The sequence below is a fragment of the Seriola lalandi genome, unplaced genomic scaffold, assembly GCF_002814215.2.
Source record: "Seriola lalandi dorsalis isolate HSWRI2012SDOR001 ecotype SW California unplaced genomic scaffold, Sedor1 jcf7180002054519, whole genome shotgun sequence".
In the NCBI taxonomy this organism is placed as follows: Eukaryota; Metazoa; Chordata; class Actinopteri; order Carangiformes; family Carangidae; genus Seriola; species Seriola lalandi.
Window position 1 is genome coordinate 46,890 of NW_019525072.1, and position 14,253 is coordinate 61,142.

Genomic DNA, 14,253 nt, shown 5'->3' on the forward strand with positions numbered 1-14,253 from the left:
TCATCTTCAGTGGTTTCTCCTGAAATTGCCTTCGTCTCATCCCATTCAGACAGTGATTTGATAATGTTACTACCTCTAAAATTACAGGATCAATTTCACCTCCAGAACACAAACATATTTCTCTCTGTATTGAGGTCTTGGAGAGGAAAATTACATCCGCCTTCAGAACATGCGTCTTTCCACAACTGAAAAATGCATGACAGCATGCCACAGGATCTCTAATCACGTCCCTGCTTATTTAGTTTGGTCTGCTCTTTTTGTTTGTGGAGCCATTAGACTGAAGTTACTACTTACTGAAGACAGACGGGCAGACCTTGGCATTTATGACCTGGATGCATAAAGGGGAGTGTGTTACATGTACAGTAGCTTAGTCTGTTAAATTTGATGTTTTCTTATATAAGACATTAACATTTTTTTCTTTTTCTTTTTTTACTTAGTACAATTATATAATTATAACTTTTAACACCAAGAAGAGCATTATTGATGCATTACGTCAATTAAGTCCATTGAGTGAAAGGCAAGATTATTTTTATCATGAAAACTGTCAGACAAAACAAGAGTAGGCCTGCCACTCTAAACTGACAACCAAACAACACAACACTTGGCATGTAAAAGGCTCACTGGCTCTCCCCGTGTTGTGAGCAAATGAGACTAGCTTTGTATCGCACCCTTCAGTCATCACAAACAAAATACTAAACTGCACTGAAGGGCTTCTGCTACTGGTCATTAGTCGAATATACGCCATGGTTACTAATCTTCATTTGCTCATCCAGGAGTTTTAAAGTAGTGCACAGCAACCCAGCCATCTCCCCTGAGCAGTAATTGTCCCTAATTAATGATTACACTATTCATAAACCTTATAATTGTACAGCTATGTCACTTTATTACCATTCTCCTCTACAACATTAATAGAGCACAATTAGCGACAAGCTTCTATCCACAACAGCAAGTGCAATGAGTGCAATCAGAAACACTTGAATCAGTTTGGACCCACTGAAGCAATAAAACACCATGCAGTTTTATATTTGGCAGAAAAGGCTTCTCTGTTATTTCACATCTTAATTCAAAACCAAAAACACAGATGAAAGTTTGTTCTTTTTTTTTCTTAAAGTGAACGGGAGTGACATGCAACTTTCTGAAAGCATCTAGGCTATTTCTAGAGACTTGGAAATGTTGGATTTGGATGTGTACGATAAGATGTTATCCTGTTAAAAAAAAGTACCGTTACATGTTTTTTAAGAACAGATCAGCAATATTGTAGTCAGCAGAGGCGACCATTAACTCTGCTCTGCAAAGAAAAACAGATGTCTAATGCATTTAACCTAAGCTATTTACAGACTGAGCACTCAATCTGAGTCTAAAAAATAAGTGTGGCTCTAAAAAACCGAGATGACAGATTGAAATACCTGGACCAATTCACCAAAACTGAGGGCCACCAAATTTTTAGGCCACAAACACTGAAAGATTGATCTATGGCATTATTCACTTGTTCTGCATGATCAACATCATGAACACTCAACCACTAGGTATAAAGGTACAAATGTAGGGAAAACAAGTCACTCTACAACAGCTTAACAGAGCAGATCAGTTATCCCAACACAAAGTCGATCATCACATAGCAGTTTAAGGGAATCAAAAGGAAAGAGGTTCAAACAAAACTTCCTCCTCTACACATCCCAGTGTGACACACAAAATATCAGTAATGACTCGTGTCTATGTTAAATAAATCCTACTAAGTGTAGTTCCTTACCTGCACATTTTCTCTGAGGTCTGTGGCCTCCCTGAGGGGCTGGGTGGATGCTCTGAAGAGCTCGTCCACTACTTTGATCCCTGTGGTCTTGGTGGTGGTATACTCCCGGGCCTTCCTACCCTTCCTGACAGACAGACCCCTCTTATGTGCCTTTCCTCCACCCCGCCTGTTGGTGATGGCTACATGGACAAACAGAGTGGTATTGGGTAAGAACTCTCCTGTAAGAGACTGCAGAGGGACATGTCTATAGCCTGGCTGTAGGCACTCAAATGGGATGGTGTACTGGCCAATGAACTCATCTCCAATGTAGTCGTCATCCAGCACCACAAAGCGCAGTACAGCAAGTTCTGGCAAATTGATCTGGAATTCAAAACTCTCATCAAAAATAGGGTTGTCACCATTCTGGGACACTGTCTTGGTTCTTTGTTCAGCACAGTCAGCAGGGATGCCATGGATCTCCACATATATGTAGGGTTCCACCACGTCACCCTTAGCTGCAGAACCGCGAGGCTTGGGCAGATTCTGCCCACTGATGACCTTAATGTGAAGAAGCTGGGCAGACACCCCTGGTAGGGAGTCCCGAGCATTGGCACTGAAGTAGGACACCTCCTCTCTCATGATGGCCGGCCGCAAAACATACCCGCAGTTTCCATTCTGCCTGAACCAGCCAAGGTTCAGGTCCATCATCAAGCCTGGGGTCTGGTAGTTCATGGCCACAATCTGGCAGCCACACTTCCAGAAATCCTGGGGGTTCATGTTGCTGGCATCAATTCTCATAGGAGTGGGATATACCCTGGAGAGAAAGCGCTTGTTATAACAGACAAATTCCTCTGGGAACTCGTTGGCAAACCTGTTTGCATCTACCTCGTTGAAGGAGCAAATCTCCCAATATTTTTGATCCCTCTTAGAGATCTCAAAGTCCCTGAACTGGACTGACTTGCAGAGAGACACAAGATCAGACAGCTCCCTGCACAGTCTGATTCTCTTGCAGCCCAAGCCATTTAGCTGGTCCTTCTCATCAGCTCCCACTCTCCTGGACATTTCCAGACCCTCCTCCTCATCTGTCACATCCCCCTCAGCATCAGTGCAGTTGGGTGGTAGCCTCTTACCTTTAAGAAGGATTTTGCCTTTGAGTTTCTCTGGGGAGGGTAGGTAGTTTTCCTCCTTGTTTGGGGATTCAATGTACAGCTTGTCACCAAGAATCTTCTTCATGTGCTGTGCCATGACCCTCTGCTGGGGGATGCAGCAGTGGGTCACCAAGCAAAGAATCAAGGGATACTCAGAGCTCTCAAAAGCATATTGGTTTATAATGTCCAGGACTTTAGAGAAAGCTAGCTGTGAGGCTACAGAACTACCTACATACACAACTGGCTCATTATCAGGGCCATCCCATACAATGACCTCAATGCTGCGACAGCCCATTCTTAGAGCTCGGATGTAGCTGCTGATGTCTGACGAACCCCAGAAATGGTCTTCCAGAAGGGAGGCATTATGTGAGGAGTTGATGTAGTAGTGGGACAGAGGCTGGGTCATATCCTGGCACACACGTTTGTGCTGGGGGTCAAAGATGTGGCATTCGGAGGAGAGGAGGTAGTGTGTAAAGCCATCGATAGAGAGGTAGCTCCTCTCTCTCCCTTCAGCAGATGGCTCAAATTTCTGAACAATATCCCTGCACATGTCCTCCGTTACACCTTCCACACCTTGCTCCACGTCTACAAATAGCATCAGATCTTTACTGTCCAGATACTCCTTATTACTGGAGAACTGCACCAGTAGGAAGAAAATCTCTGGCCGTGTGCAGAGTTCACAGTAGGCCTCCACAAAGGTGTCCATGTTAATTGCCTCTCCGTATTGGTCTTTAGCTTTCTGGAGTTCCTTGAACTTCAGCTCTATTCTAGACTCTTTCATTCCTGGGTTGAGCCCCTTGATTATCTGGGTGGCCCTGAACAGGTCTATATGTCCTTCCTTTTCCATATCTGCTAGCTCAAACACTGAGCCAATCCATGATGTTCGTACACTCGGTTGGCTGGGCTCCACCATGTCCACGGGGTGCCGGCCATAAGACACCAGATACCTTAGCCCCATCACCCAGGTGCTGACAACATCTGCTGTACTGGCTACTAAGTCTAAAGACTCATAGTTATCCCCATAGATGATTGAGAAGGCGCATTCATCAGGGAACTGATCTGAAAGACCATTGCTGCGCAGAACAGGAGTTTTCTTTCCCAAACGGACCTCCTTAATGCTCTTGATCTCCAATTTGGCCTTCTCTGAATCCTTCTTAGATGGCTCCCAGCGGAGCCAGTGCATGTCTGGATCCAGCAGAAAGTATCGGTTGTACATGCGAGAGTTGGAGCGCACCTTCTTCATCTCACAACCCTCCATCATGAAGGCCATGCAGGCAGCTGTGCTGTTGATCTTGCGGTCACTTGGCATTGAGCTGAAGGACACCGTTTTCTTCCTCACCTGCCTCTGTTTGGAACCATCCTGGGAACAAAATAGGATGGGGGAGGGTGGGAGTAGAGAAAGATTGCTTAGTTAAATATTGTATCTGAATTCTGATTTCAGGAAATAGCAGTGAATACTACAGTGAGATTATAATGCATAAAAGAGGAGAAAGGAGATAAAAGGCCGAGTTTGCCCTTTCATTAAAGAGCAGCTTTACACCAAGGTAGATAAAGTACATGCATATTGAATCATAAAAAAAAAAAAAAAAAACTAAACCAAGCAGTTATGCTGCTAGAAGGGAATTACAATTCACTATATTCAGGTTTAAACCAAAAAATAAAAAATAAAATAAAATAAACAGCTGGTAGAAACAGCTAATACAGCTAGTGCAAAAAGGAGCTGCTCGGCTTTCAACAAATTCAAAGAGACAAGATAATATAACTCCTATTTTAGCCACTCTTCACTGGTTACCTGCTAAACCACGAAATGCTTTAGCTCCCAGTTATACTGTATTGCTGAACTGCTGCTCTTCTACAAGACAAAGTGCAGCCTCAGATCTTCAGGTAGGGGCCTTCTGGATGATCCCAAGCCCCTGTTCAAAGGTAAAGGTGACCAGGCTTTGGTGCTCAGGGCCACTGAGCCCTGGAGCTCCCTGTCTGAGGATCTGAGGCTTACAGAGTCAGCAACATGTTTTAAATTACTTCTTAGAACTTAACTTTTTTATTTTTTTATTTCTTTATTCTTAAAAAAGCCTTTTATTAATGTCAATCCAAAGTTTTATTTTTCCTGATCCATTATGTTTTATTTGTTTATTTCCCTGTGTTTATCTCACTTATCGGATTTTGGGGTATTTTATTCACCCTACTTTTATTATATGGATCTTTTAATAATGGTGTAGCTTTGTTTTTATTTTGTTTTGCCTCTGTTAAGCACTTTGTAACAGTGTTTTGACACTGTTTCTATATTAATGGGCTGCCGTTATCAACGTCGTTCTTCTCTCTCCAGCAGTTTTCTCACCATCTTTATGCAGATGGGATACAGAGGTGGATGGGAACCCTGTGGGGCCTTCTTTGACATTTCACTAAATTATTAACAATTAAATAAATTAAAATGGCTAAAACAATCAGTATTTTTGATAATATATTTATGACAGGCCAATAGCCTTAGAGATAACTGCATGCTTATTTAAAATGCACATCTCTTTGTCAAATTATTCTGCTCATATTTTAAATTGCATAACTTCATGTGACTTCTGAGCTTTTCCCTTGGGACAATTTGTTGTATAGTGCACGAGTTCTGTTTCTTTTTAAAAAAGAACTACTTCCTGTAATGACAGGGTAAAAAGCCGGAGATACAGTCTCGGCTCGGCTGAAGTTACAATGGTTTCATCTCTCAAACAAAGTTAAGAACTTTAAAATGTGTTTCATTTTACCTTTTAACTGCAGATGAGATTTGGTGGTTAACTATTCATCCTGTGGGCAACCTCATGTGGGCAACATACATTTCTTGTCAGCCAATTCCAAAGTCACTGCAATATTTGTTGAAGCTCTGAGGGGACTGTCTATCTACAACAATCCATGCAGAAGCCAAACTTGTAAAAGTAGCAAAAACAGATGCCCCAAACACCACCTGCCAGGACATGGCTGAACTTTTGCAGCTTTTAGGTCTGCGGGCCTAGCTGGCAGAAAGCAGACAGACAGCGCTGCCCTATTTCCACACAGGGCTGTGGTTAGCTAGATAGCATGAATGCAGATGGCCTGGTTTAGGGCTTGGAAAATGGGCTTGTTGAATAATGCATACCACAGAGAGCAGTACATTAAAATCAAACCTAAACCGATCCACAAATTACTTAATACTACAAAAAGGATTCTAGCCTTTGAGACAGCCATTGTCGAAACTCGGACAGACGAGGAATTCTCTTACAAAAGAATTTTGTGAAACCTCCTATTACCCCAGTGACATGTCAATGGTGATGTCTGATTACTTGCAACACCCCCAGTATTAAACAAATGTAACCAAAGCCGGCTAATCTCCCTTTTCTCTCTTGTTCTATGTCTCCTGATCTTTTTTTTAGTTTGAAGAAAGAATGCTAGAAGGCGCAGAGAGTCCCAGGGCTATGGAAGTGCGAGTATGTCCTCCCTCCCCCCAAGACAGTGACTGCCTGTAGAGGTCTGATGGATCTCCCCAGTGCATGGCTCAACACTAGCCACAGTGAAACACCTCGGGGCCATCCATCTTCCACCTGACACTGGAAGAGGCAGATGACGCCTGGCACCTCATCACGATTAATGAGCACCACTTGACGCAAAGCTGAAGAAATGACACAATCATCGCTCTCTGGTTTTGCCCTTGTTTTACGACCTCTATCTCTTCTCCCTATGCATAACTACTCAGTGTCATAATTTCCACATCTGTAATTCGTCAGAGATGGGGGGGGGGGGCTTTAAATAGAGATACAGATCATTTTTTAATGTGGATCAAAATACCTTGTGGAAATTTTAGTCAGTGCCTTAACTGACATCACACCAGATGGTGCGCTGCGGCCCAATGATGCTGGGACCACCTAGGTCAAAAGGTTTGTTAACTAGGTGTTAAAGTAGAGTTATTCAAGCATTTATTTTCCTCCCACTTGAGAAATACTTGCATGCAATTGTTGTGAGAGCTATTGCCAAGACCCACAGGCAAATGGTAATGCATGTAACCTTGCCAAGACTGTGAGGGTAAGGAGGGTGCTGTTGGTTCAGCTGCAGGATAATACAATTCCAAGTCTTTCGCAGAAGTAACCTAGGAGTGAAAACAACTTGTCAACCACTTCACGTAAGAGGTAGACGGATCGCAGTATTGATATGTTCGTTTCCCTTTGTCCTGCTCTCATTTCCTCCCAAAGATCATCTGCCCTCCAAACATCTCAGTGCTTGTAGTGGGGGATAAATCTCTGGAGGCCGTAATCAAAAGATCACATTTCAGCCCAAATGTCGCGCCCTTTAATGTCACCAGCCCACTCCTCTCTCTCAGCATGTAACAGAAAAACTACAGTTAACAACTCTATTTAAAAAAAAAAAAAAAAACAGACCAAAGAGACATGTTTTTTTCTTCTGAAGCCGTTTGCAAAATCAACCAGATGGATATGTACACTGACCGGGGTACTGGGAATATGTAAGGGAGGCTCTGTGAGATGGAAAGCAGACTGAGCAAGTGGCAAGGGGTGGGGTGGGGCCGTGAGGGTCGGTTCAAGTTTGATTGTTTACAGACCTTCTTTAGGTTAGAAGAAGCCACAGAGGGTCAAAGGGTGTAGGGGGGGTAATCTCATGTCTCATTAACATGCTGTTTCAATTAGGTGGACAGCCTGGCAGGATATCATGCAGTTAGACTGTGCCTCTCAGTCAAAAACCAAGCAGGCAAACTGTGGGTTTGCCCAGGCTCATTTCACACACTATTGAAATTTAAATGCAAAATCATAAGACTGGTGACCTCGAGGTTCAGGATTTATTACTCGGCTGGCCAGTGATATTTGTGCTGCAGACATACGCATAAATAACAAACAGAAAAACCCCATTATGAACCATGATTTCATTAAAATTGAAATGTCCTTTTAACAATCAATTTTTATTATTTTTCTATTTTTTATAATTATTGCCTCTGTATTTCCCTACATGCAGCTGTCATTTTCCCCTCATTCGTCCACGCCTTGCTTGCACTCTCTCACTATTTTTTCACAGCCCCTGGGGTCTTTCCTGGTAGAGATGTCAGTATTTCTGTTTATGTGTGTGTGTGTGTGTGTGTGTGTCTGCTCGAGTGCTTCTGGCTTGACTGCCTGTTGCTGCTGTTGCCGCGGTGATGTGAGGGTATTTTGGTAAACCCCCCCCCCCCTTCCTGTGGTGGTGCTGGCCGCTCCGGGCTGGGTCAAACACTCCCTGATGGAAGGGTGAAGCTGCTGGGGACGGGGCCGCACTGTGAGACATCCTCTGAAGGGCAGCGGTATGGTACACACTCTCCCCTGTCACTGTATGTCACACCCTGACTCTAGGGAGGCAATTAATGGGAACATGAGCTCTCAGGTTGCCTGTAACACTGCACTGGCCCACTGAGTGAAGTACGGCAAAACAATAACGCTTCAAAATGGCATTGTAGGGCTCAATGGACAAACTACTTTTATAGACTTCCTATCTTTGTATGTTTCTATAATCATTATATTTCCAGTTTAAGACAAGTTATATAACTCTAAAAGCTATATACATACATACATACATACATACATACATACATACATACATCTGTATGGCTTTCCTGCACTCCCCCAGTCTGCTGTGTGTCCTGGAATACAGCACCATCAGAAACTCTGTAGAGTGTCTATGTTTGTTTGTGCGTGTGTGTGTGTGTGTGTGTGTGTGTGTGTGAGACAAGCACCCCGACAAAAACTCCCAAGGGCTTCCTCAGTTGCCTGATCCCTTGTTATGCCAGGAAGCACAAGCAAAAGGAGTCCTCTTGCTCGACTACTTCAACACACACTGACAAATACAGAACAACAACGTGTCTCAGCCACAGGGCTGTCAAATGTTAGTATGACCACAGTGCTGAGCTGCCCGGCCTGATTTTGAACACATGGAGGATGAATCTCTCCCCTGAAGCTCTTCCTGTGGGACTCTGGACATACTGCCTCTTTCACTACCGTGGCCCACTTCCTTCAAACCTCCAACCATCCCACCTCCTCGTCACTGCTGTGCTGGCTGCCTGCCACTCGCTACTCCTTGCTCCTATCATATCTCGACTCTAAAACGGGTCTGCATAAAAAGTAGTCAGGCATGGCTCAGTTGCTCTCGCCCACAGTCAGAGCTACTGTGTCATTTGTGTGTGTGTGTGTGTGCGCGCGTGCGTGCAATGTGCATCAGTGAATAAGGCAACAGGGGATCGTGGGTAATGGGGAGTGAAGATAGAACAGAGCAGAGCAGGGACCTCTTGATGACGTGCTCTCCAAAAATGTGAGTCACGGTATGTGTGTTGTGTTTGCCCGCATGTGTGCTGGAGGATCGCAGGATCAGCGTCTGCACACATACAGAACATCCTGACAGACAACTAGTCACAGCTAAGATGCACATACTGACATGTCAAACAGTGAGAAATCAAACACACACAGACACCAGAAAGACACATGCTCACCGTGTTTTGATGGTGAAGTGTCGTCATCAGTGTCCTATTTCTATCTCGATGATAATATTACACTTAAAGCAAAAATAATCGCCCCCTCTAATAATCAGATTAATCATTTTCATCATAGTAGCTGACATACGTACTGTCTGGATGAAGCACACCCTGTTTTTTTTTATTCCTCTAAACAGTGATAGTAACATTATACATGAATGTGTTTTTTTTTTCCTTGAATCTTTCCAAACAAGGTGGGGCAAGATTTTCCACAATTATATCATAGCATGAAACAATCACTCAATAATTTAAGTGAAGGTGATCTGAAAATTTTGTGCATTATCTTTTTTTTGTTGTTGTTGAAAGAAGCCCAACACTGTTCCCTGCAGAAGGACTAGACATGAAGATTCAGAGGCTTTTGCCTTGAAGCACTTAATCGCTCCGTGAGACCCAGTCTGCATGGATGAGGTAGGTGGGAGGTCATCAGCAGAACAACCCCCCCACCACCACCACCCGCCGCCCTCCCTCTCGCCCTCCTCCCTTTCCTCCTCCAAAAGTCTAGGCCGCCCACCGCCACCCCAAGGCAATACAGGGCCTCGTCCTTCCCACATCCAAGATGGTTACACAAACTGACATCTGAATCCTGCCACACACAGCTTAGGGCGCACATCATTCAGTCTCTAACAGACTCTACTCCCTAAAACTGTGTGAAGGGGCAGAGAGAGAGAGAGAGAGAGAGAGAGAGAGAGAGAGGGAAGTAAAGTGGATCTATGCTAAGCTTGTGTGTATGCAAGGAAGAATGATAAAAGGAGCAATTGACAGAAATGGAGAAAGAAGTTTAATGAGCTTAATGTTAACCTAATTTGTTTAGATGTTTTGGCAATGCTGTGCAACCCCAATGCCAATAAAGCAAATTAATGCAAACTGAAAAACTAAATTCTCACAGGGGGGGAAGAGAGGGATGGAGAGATAAATACGATGTCAGTATTATTTTGCCTTGGCAACATGGCATTGTTATCTGTCATGCCAGTAAAGCATCTTTGAAGTGAGAACAGATTTTGGAAATGGGAGAGGAGAGGGAGGGATGGAGAGAATAAAGAGAGACAGACGAGGGAAAGAGAGTCAGAGGGAGAGAGAAGTCGGGCCTGTCACCGTTTGTCACAGTAATCTCTCATGTGGGCGGCTGCTTAAATTCTCTCAGCACTAGTCTGAGCTGCACATTGCGCAACTCATCGTACCATCTTACAGCGAGTTGTGCAGAGCTCGAACATAATGTGTGAACAGGCGAGAAAATCGAGGGTCTGAGAGGGAAGGCGAGATGTGAGAAGCGAGTGTATACAGCCGTGCTCGTGTTTGTCCTGGTTCCCAAATGGATTTACATTTTCATCCAGGTTGTACGCTGTGCACGACGCCCGTTGTGCCTCCAATGTAAAACCTCTGCTCTTAACACTCTTTCTGTGATCAGATAATAAGTGGAAATCCCTCAGAGAACTCCGAACAGGCCAAAGAGCACCAAACAGTCTCGCTAATTACTGGCCCACAGAGAGTAGGGAGGTCAATGCTATTGAGCTGTGGAACCACAGGAAAAAGCACAAAGTGCTGCAGTCCAGCTTCCATACCTCAGTCACAAGGCATTTGTGTTTAAAAGTCCATTTATTTTCACAAAACCACTCAATACTTTCAGTATGGCACGTCTACAGGTATGACCATAAATCACACCTTCCTGAGTTCACCGCACATTTGAATGCACACATGCACACATACGTGCGCACCATTGTCAGGCTCTCCTGTGGCGTCACTATCACGCCACCGTCTCCCTACCCAGCTGCTTTGCTCACGCTTTCCATCACCTCGCGTCACCAATGGGGCCAATTATTTCTTGCAGAACCTCTTTCGTAAGCTCTGTTCAGGTGAGTTTGCGTGTGTGCATTCATGTGTGCGTGCTTGTTGCTAAGCATGAGAGACAGAGACAGGGAGCGAGAGACAATCAGAGGGAGTGTCTTTTGCAGGGTCAACTCACATCCCCTCCAAGATGTCCTCACAGTCAGCTTCCTGTCTTATTGGTCTGTGCTCATTCTCTTCTGGCGGCAAGGTGTCTGCTGTCCATCTGAGCTCCCAGTCACTCCGAGTGATTGTGTGCATGTCAGGTCATGTTGGTAACTCTGTAGAAGCTGTGTTAAATAATAAAAAAATAATCCTTGTATATGGAGACGGGGTTTGTCTGGCCCTGGATTCCCTTAAAATCTCCTGTCGAATGTACTTTACGCTTTTTTTCCCTGGTTTCACAGAGGATGTTTGAAGGTTGTTTTATCAGCTCATATTCAGCTTTTCTACCCCCCACCCCCTCTATTGACTACTCCCCCTCTGCACAGGCTCTGTGTCCCCATTCAACTAATGTGCCTGACTGTTCCTGCACACAGTATACAGCGATGAAAGAGTTAAATTCTCACTGGGGGCACCCATAAAAAAGTAAAAGAAAAGAAAATGCATGCACCAAATGGCGCTATCAGTTATATGTTGGATAAGAGCGTTGCTGTCGTCAATTGAAAACCTTTATCTCTTAGAGCATCCCAAGGTTTTCACTACCTAAAACTGCACTTGGAACTATTGCACATTCAATCTCCAATTGACAGTGACAGGAAAAAAAAGAAGCTTGAATGTTTTAGAAGAACTTGAACTCCCAGAAAAAGCTCATATTCAACAGATTAGCTGCTACTTGATCACTTAATACTGAAGGCACCAAGAGGACAAGAGAGGTCAGGTGAGGAATTGCTTAGATTCTCTGCAGGAAAAGGTTGTTTTTCGGCTTCTATTAGTCACTTCCTGTGCATGAAAAAACCTCGAGAACAACTTAATTTTATCTGGGCAAACAAGCTGAAACTATGTCGCCTATGTTAGGAATAGGATGCTGTTAACTCTTGCAGGACTTCTTCTTTGGATAAGTGGGCCCAGTGTTGTGTTAGTTATACAGTACATGAGGCTTTGGTCATTCTCCCCTGAGCCAAAGACTGACTTGAATTTCACAGCACATGGAAAAGCTGTGCTTCAAATAAAACCATGAAAACCAATAAAAAAATTTGAGTTTCACAGTTTTCATCTGACAACCACCGTATGCTAACAAACTGGCTAGCTGTGCGCCAAGCCCCTCACAGCTATCACTGCTGGAGGCGCTCACTGAGCCCTAGCAGATATAACTATGTTTAATACTCCCCCATGGTCTGCATTGCTTTAATTAAACTGTGTTGTTGCATCTCAAAAGCATTCCTCTCATTACAATTATTACCACAGCGTTTTCTCATTTCCCCAAATGGTTTTCAGCCACAGACACGGGATCTCGGCTGCATTTGCCAGAGATGAGACGCACTGTGGCACGAAAGCCTGTTTGCGAAACTGATGGCCAGAGAAAAGATAGTAGTTGACACTGGCACATTGACACCTGGGTCTTGTCATCAGACTGTCGCTTGTCCTTTCACTCTCCCACTTTGTCTTTCTCTTCGTCACTCGATCTTTACTTCTCTCGGTTCCTCTCGGTGTGTCTCCTTCTCTACATACATCCCTTCACATAACGCTGATAAAGAGATAAGACTGATATTGGGAAACAATTAAGGTCAGACTAGCGGTGTGCTGAATGTTTCCACCCTGTGGGAAATGATCTATCACTTCCTCAATAATATCTGACAAAGGCAGCTGTTTTCAGGCCCAGGCACCAACAAAAGGGGAAGCCAGAGGAATTCTTTTGGGTCCACGCACGCACGCACGCGCACGCACGCACGCACTTACACACACACACTTACACAAAGACATATACAGGATGTGGAAATTTTGTCATCCTCTTCTGTTTCTTCTCAGTGTGTCTATGGAAGGCTCACTCTGAACAGGAAGTGAGAATAGTTACAGTGGCTCGTATGTTGCGTACAATGCTATCAGATGTGGCCTCTCTCTGATCCACTTCCAGTGAAACTTTCAAAGCACTGGCCATATACAGCCTGCGGTGCTCCATGTTCAACATAGCGGAGACTGACATGTTTATCACAGCCAGACAGAGGAAGCTGAGGATGAGCGGGAGGCTGATTAACAACAAATGTCACAATTACAGTCCTGTGCCACACGTCTGCGCGGCATTTACCCTCCACCTCAGACACAATGCTTGTATGAAACGACAGCCTGCCAAAAAAATTACAGGTAACTCTGCAACAAAAAGGAAAATAAGAGGGATGTTATCTGCGCAGTGTGAGAGAAACATGATGCAGTCTTTTTAAGCCCCTTAAACATCAGGTACTGCTGAGGGACCTGGTATGGGATTTACAAGCCTGAGCATGAATGATCTTTGGCTATAAATAAAATCATTACAGGACAAACAGGCCACAAGTTGCCCAAAGCTTAATCACGGTCTCTCGGACTGCCTGCACGGGCATCCTCAATCCTCCGCTCCGTCAATGTGGCCACACAGGCATAACCTTGACTGCCGTCTGCAATGCAGCGAATGGCGGGGAGAGAGAACTGCCCCCGCCTGCCACCAGAGAGCTGTGCTGCTGCTGCTGTTGTTGCTGCAGTACAGGACACCTCTGCTACACTCCTCCCCCTTTCTCCACCTCACCTCACTTTTTTTTTTTTTTTTTTTGCCTCTACTCCCTCAATGGGACCAGAGCGAGGGGGAGGTGAAGGGGGTAGGCAGCATCTTGTGCTGTCCTCTGACAGATGCGCCTCGTGGTATTCACAGACCACCACACAAACACAGATACACACACGCAACCGCAGCCTGACCTTGGGATTCTGTGTTCGTCTCCATCTCATTTGAGGTGTACATCGGAAAGAAATTCACGAGGGGACAAACATCCATAATGGATGCCTACAATTCCTGTGTCGCAATCCTACAGAGGTTCTGTTTTCCCTTCTACACCTCCTCATCTACACCT

At 44.5% G+C, this 14,253-nt stretch overlaps 1 protein-coding gene across 2 annotated transcripts in view; it reads right to left on the reverse strand.

Moving 5' to 3' along the window:
* LOC111660568 (inactive phospholipase C-like protein 2) overlaps positions 1-14,253 on the reverse strand; it is a 68,296-nt gene that overhangs the window by 22,453 nt on the left and 31,590 nt on the right. For both annotated transcript variants that reach the window (XR_002761159.2, XM_023413915.2), the window contains exon 2: positions 1,751-4,237. Coding sequence is in view for 1 of the 2 variants with exons in the window: in XM_023413915.2 (XP_023269683.1) it covers positions 1,751-4,237 (2,487 nt within the window). In the remaining variant the exon portion in view is untranslated. The remainder of the gene's footprint in view (positions 1-1,750; positions 4,238-14,253) is intronic.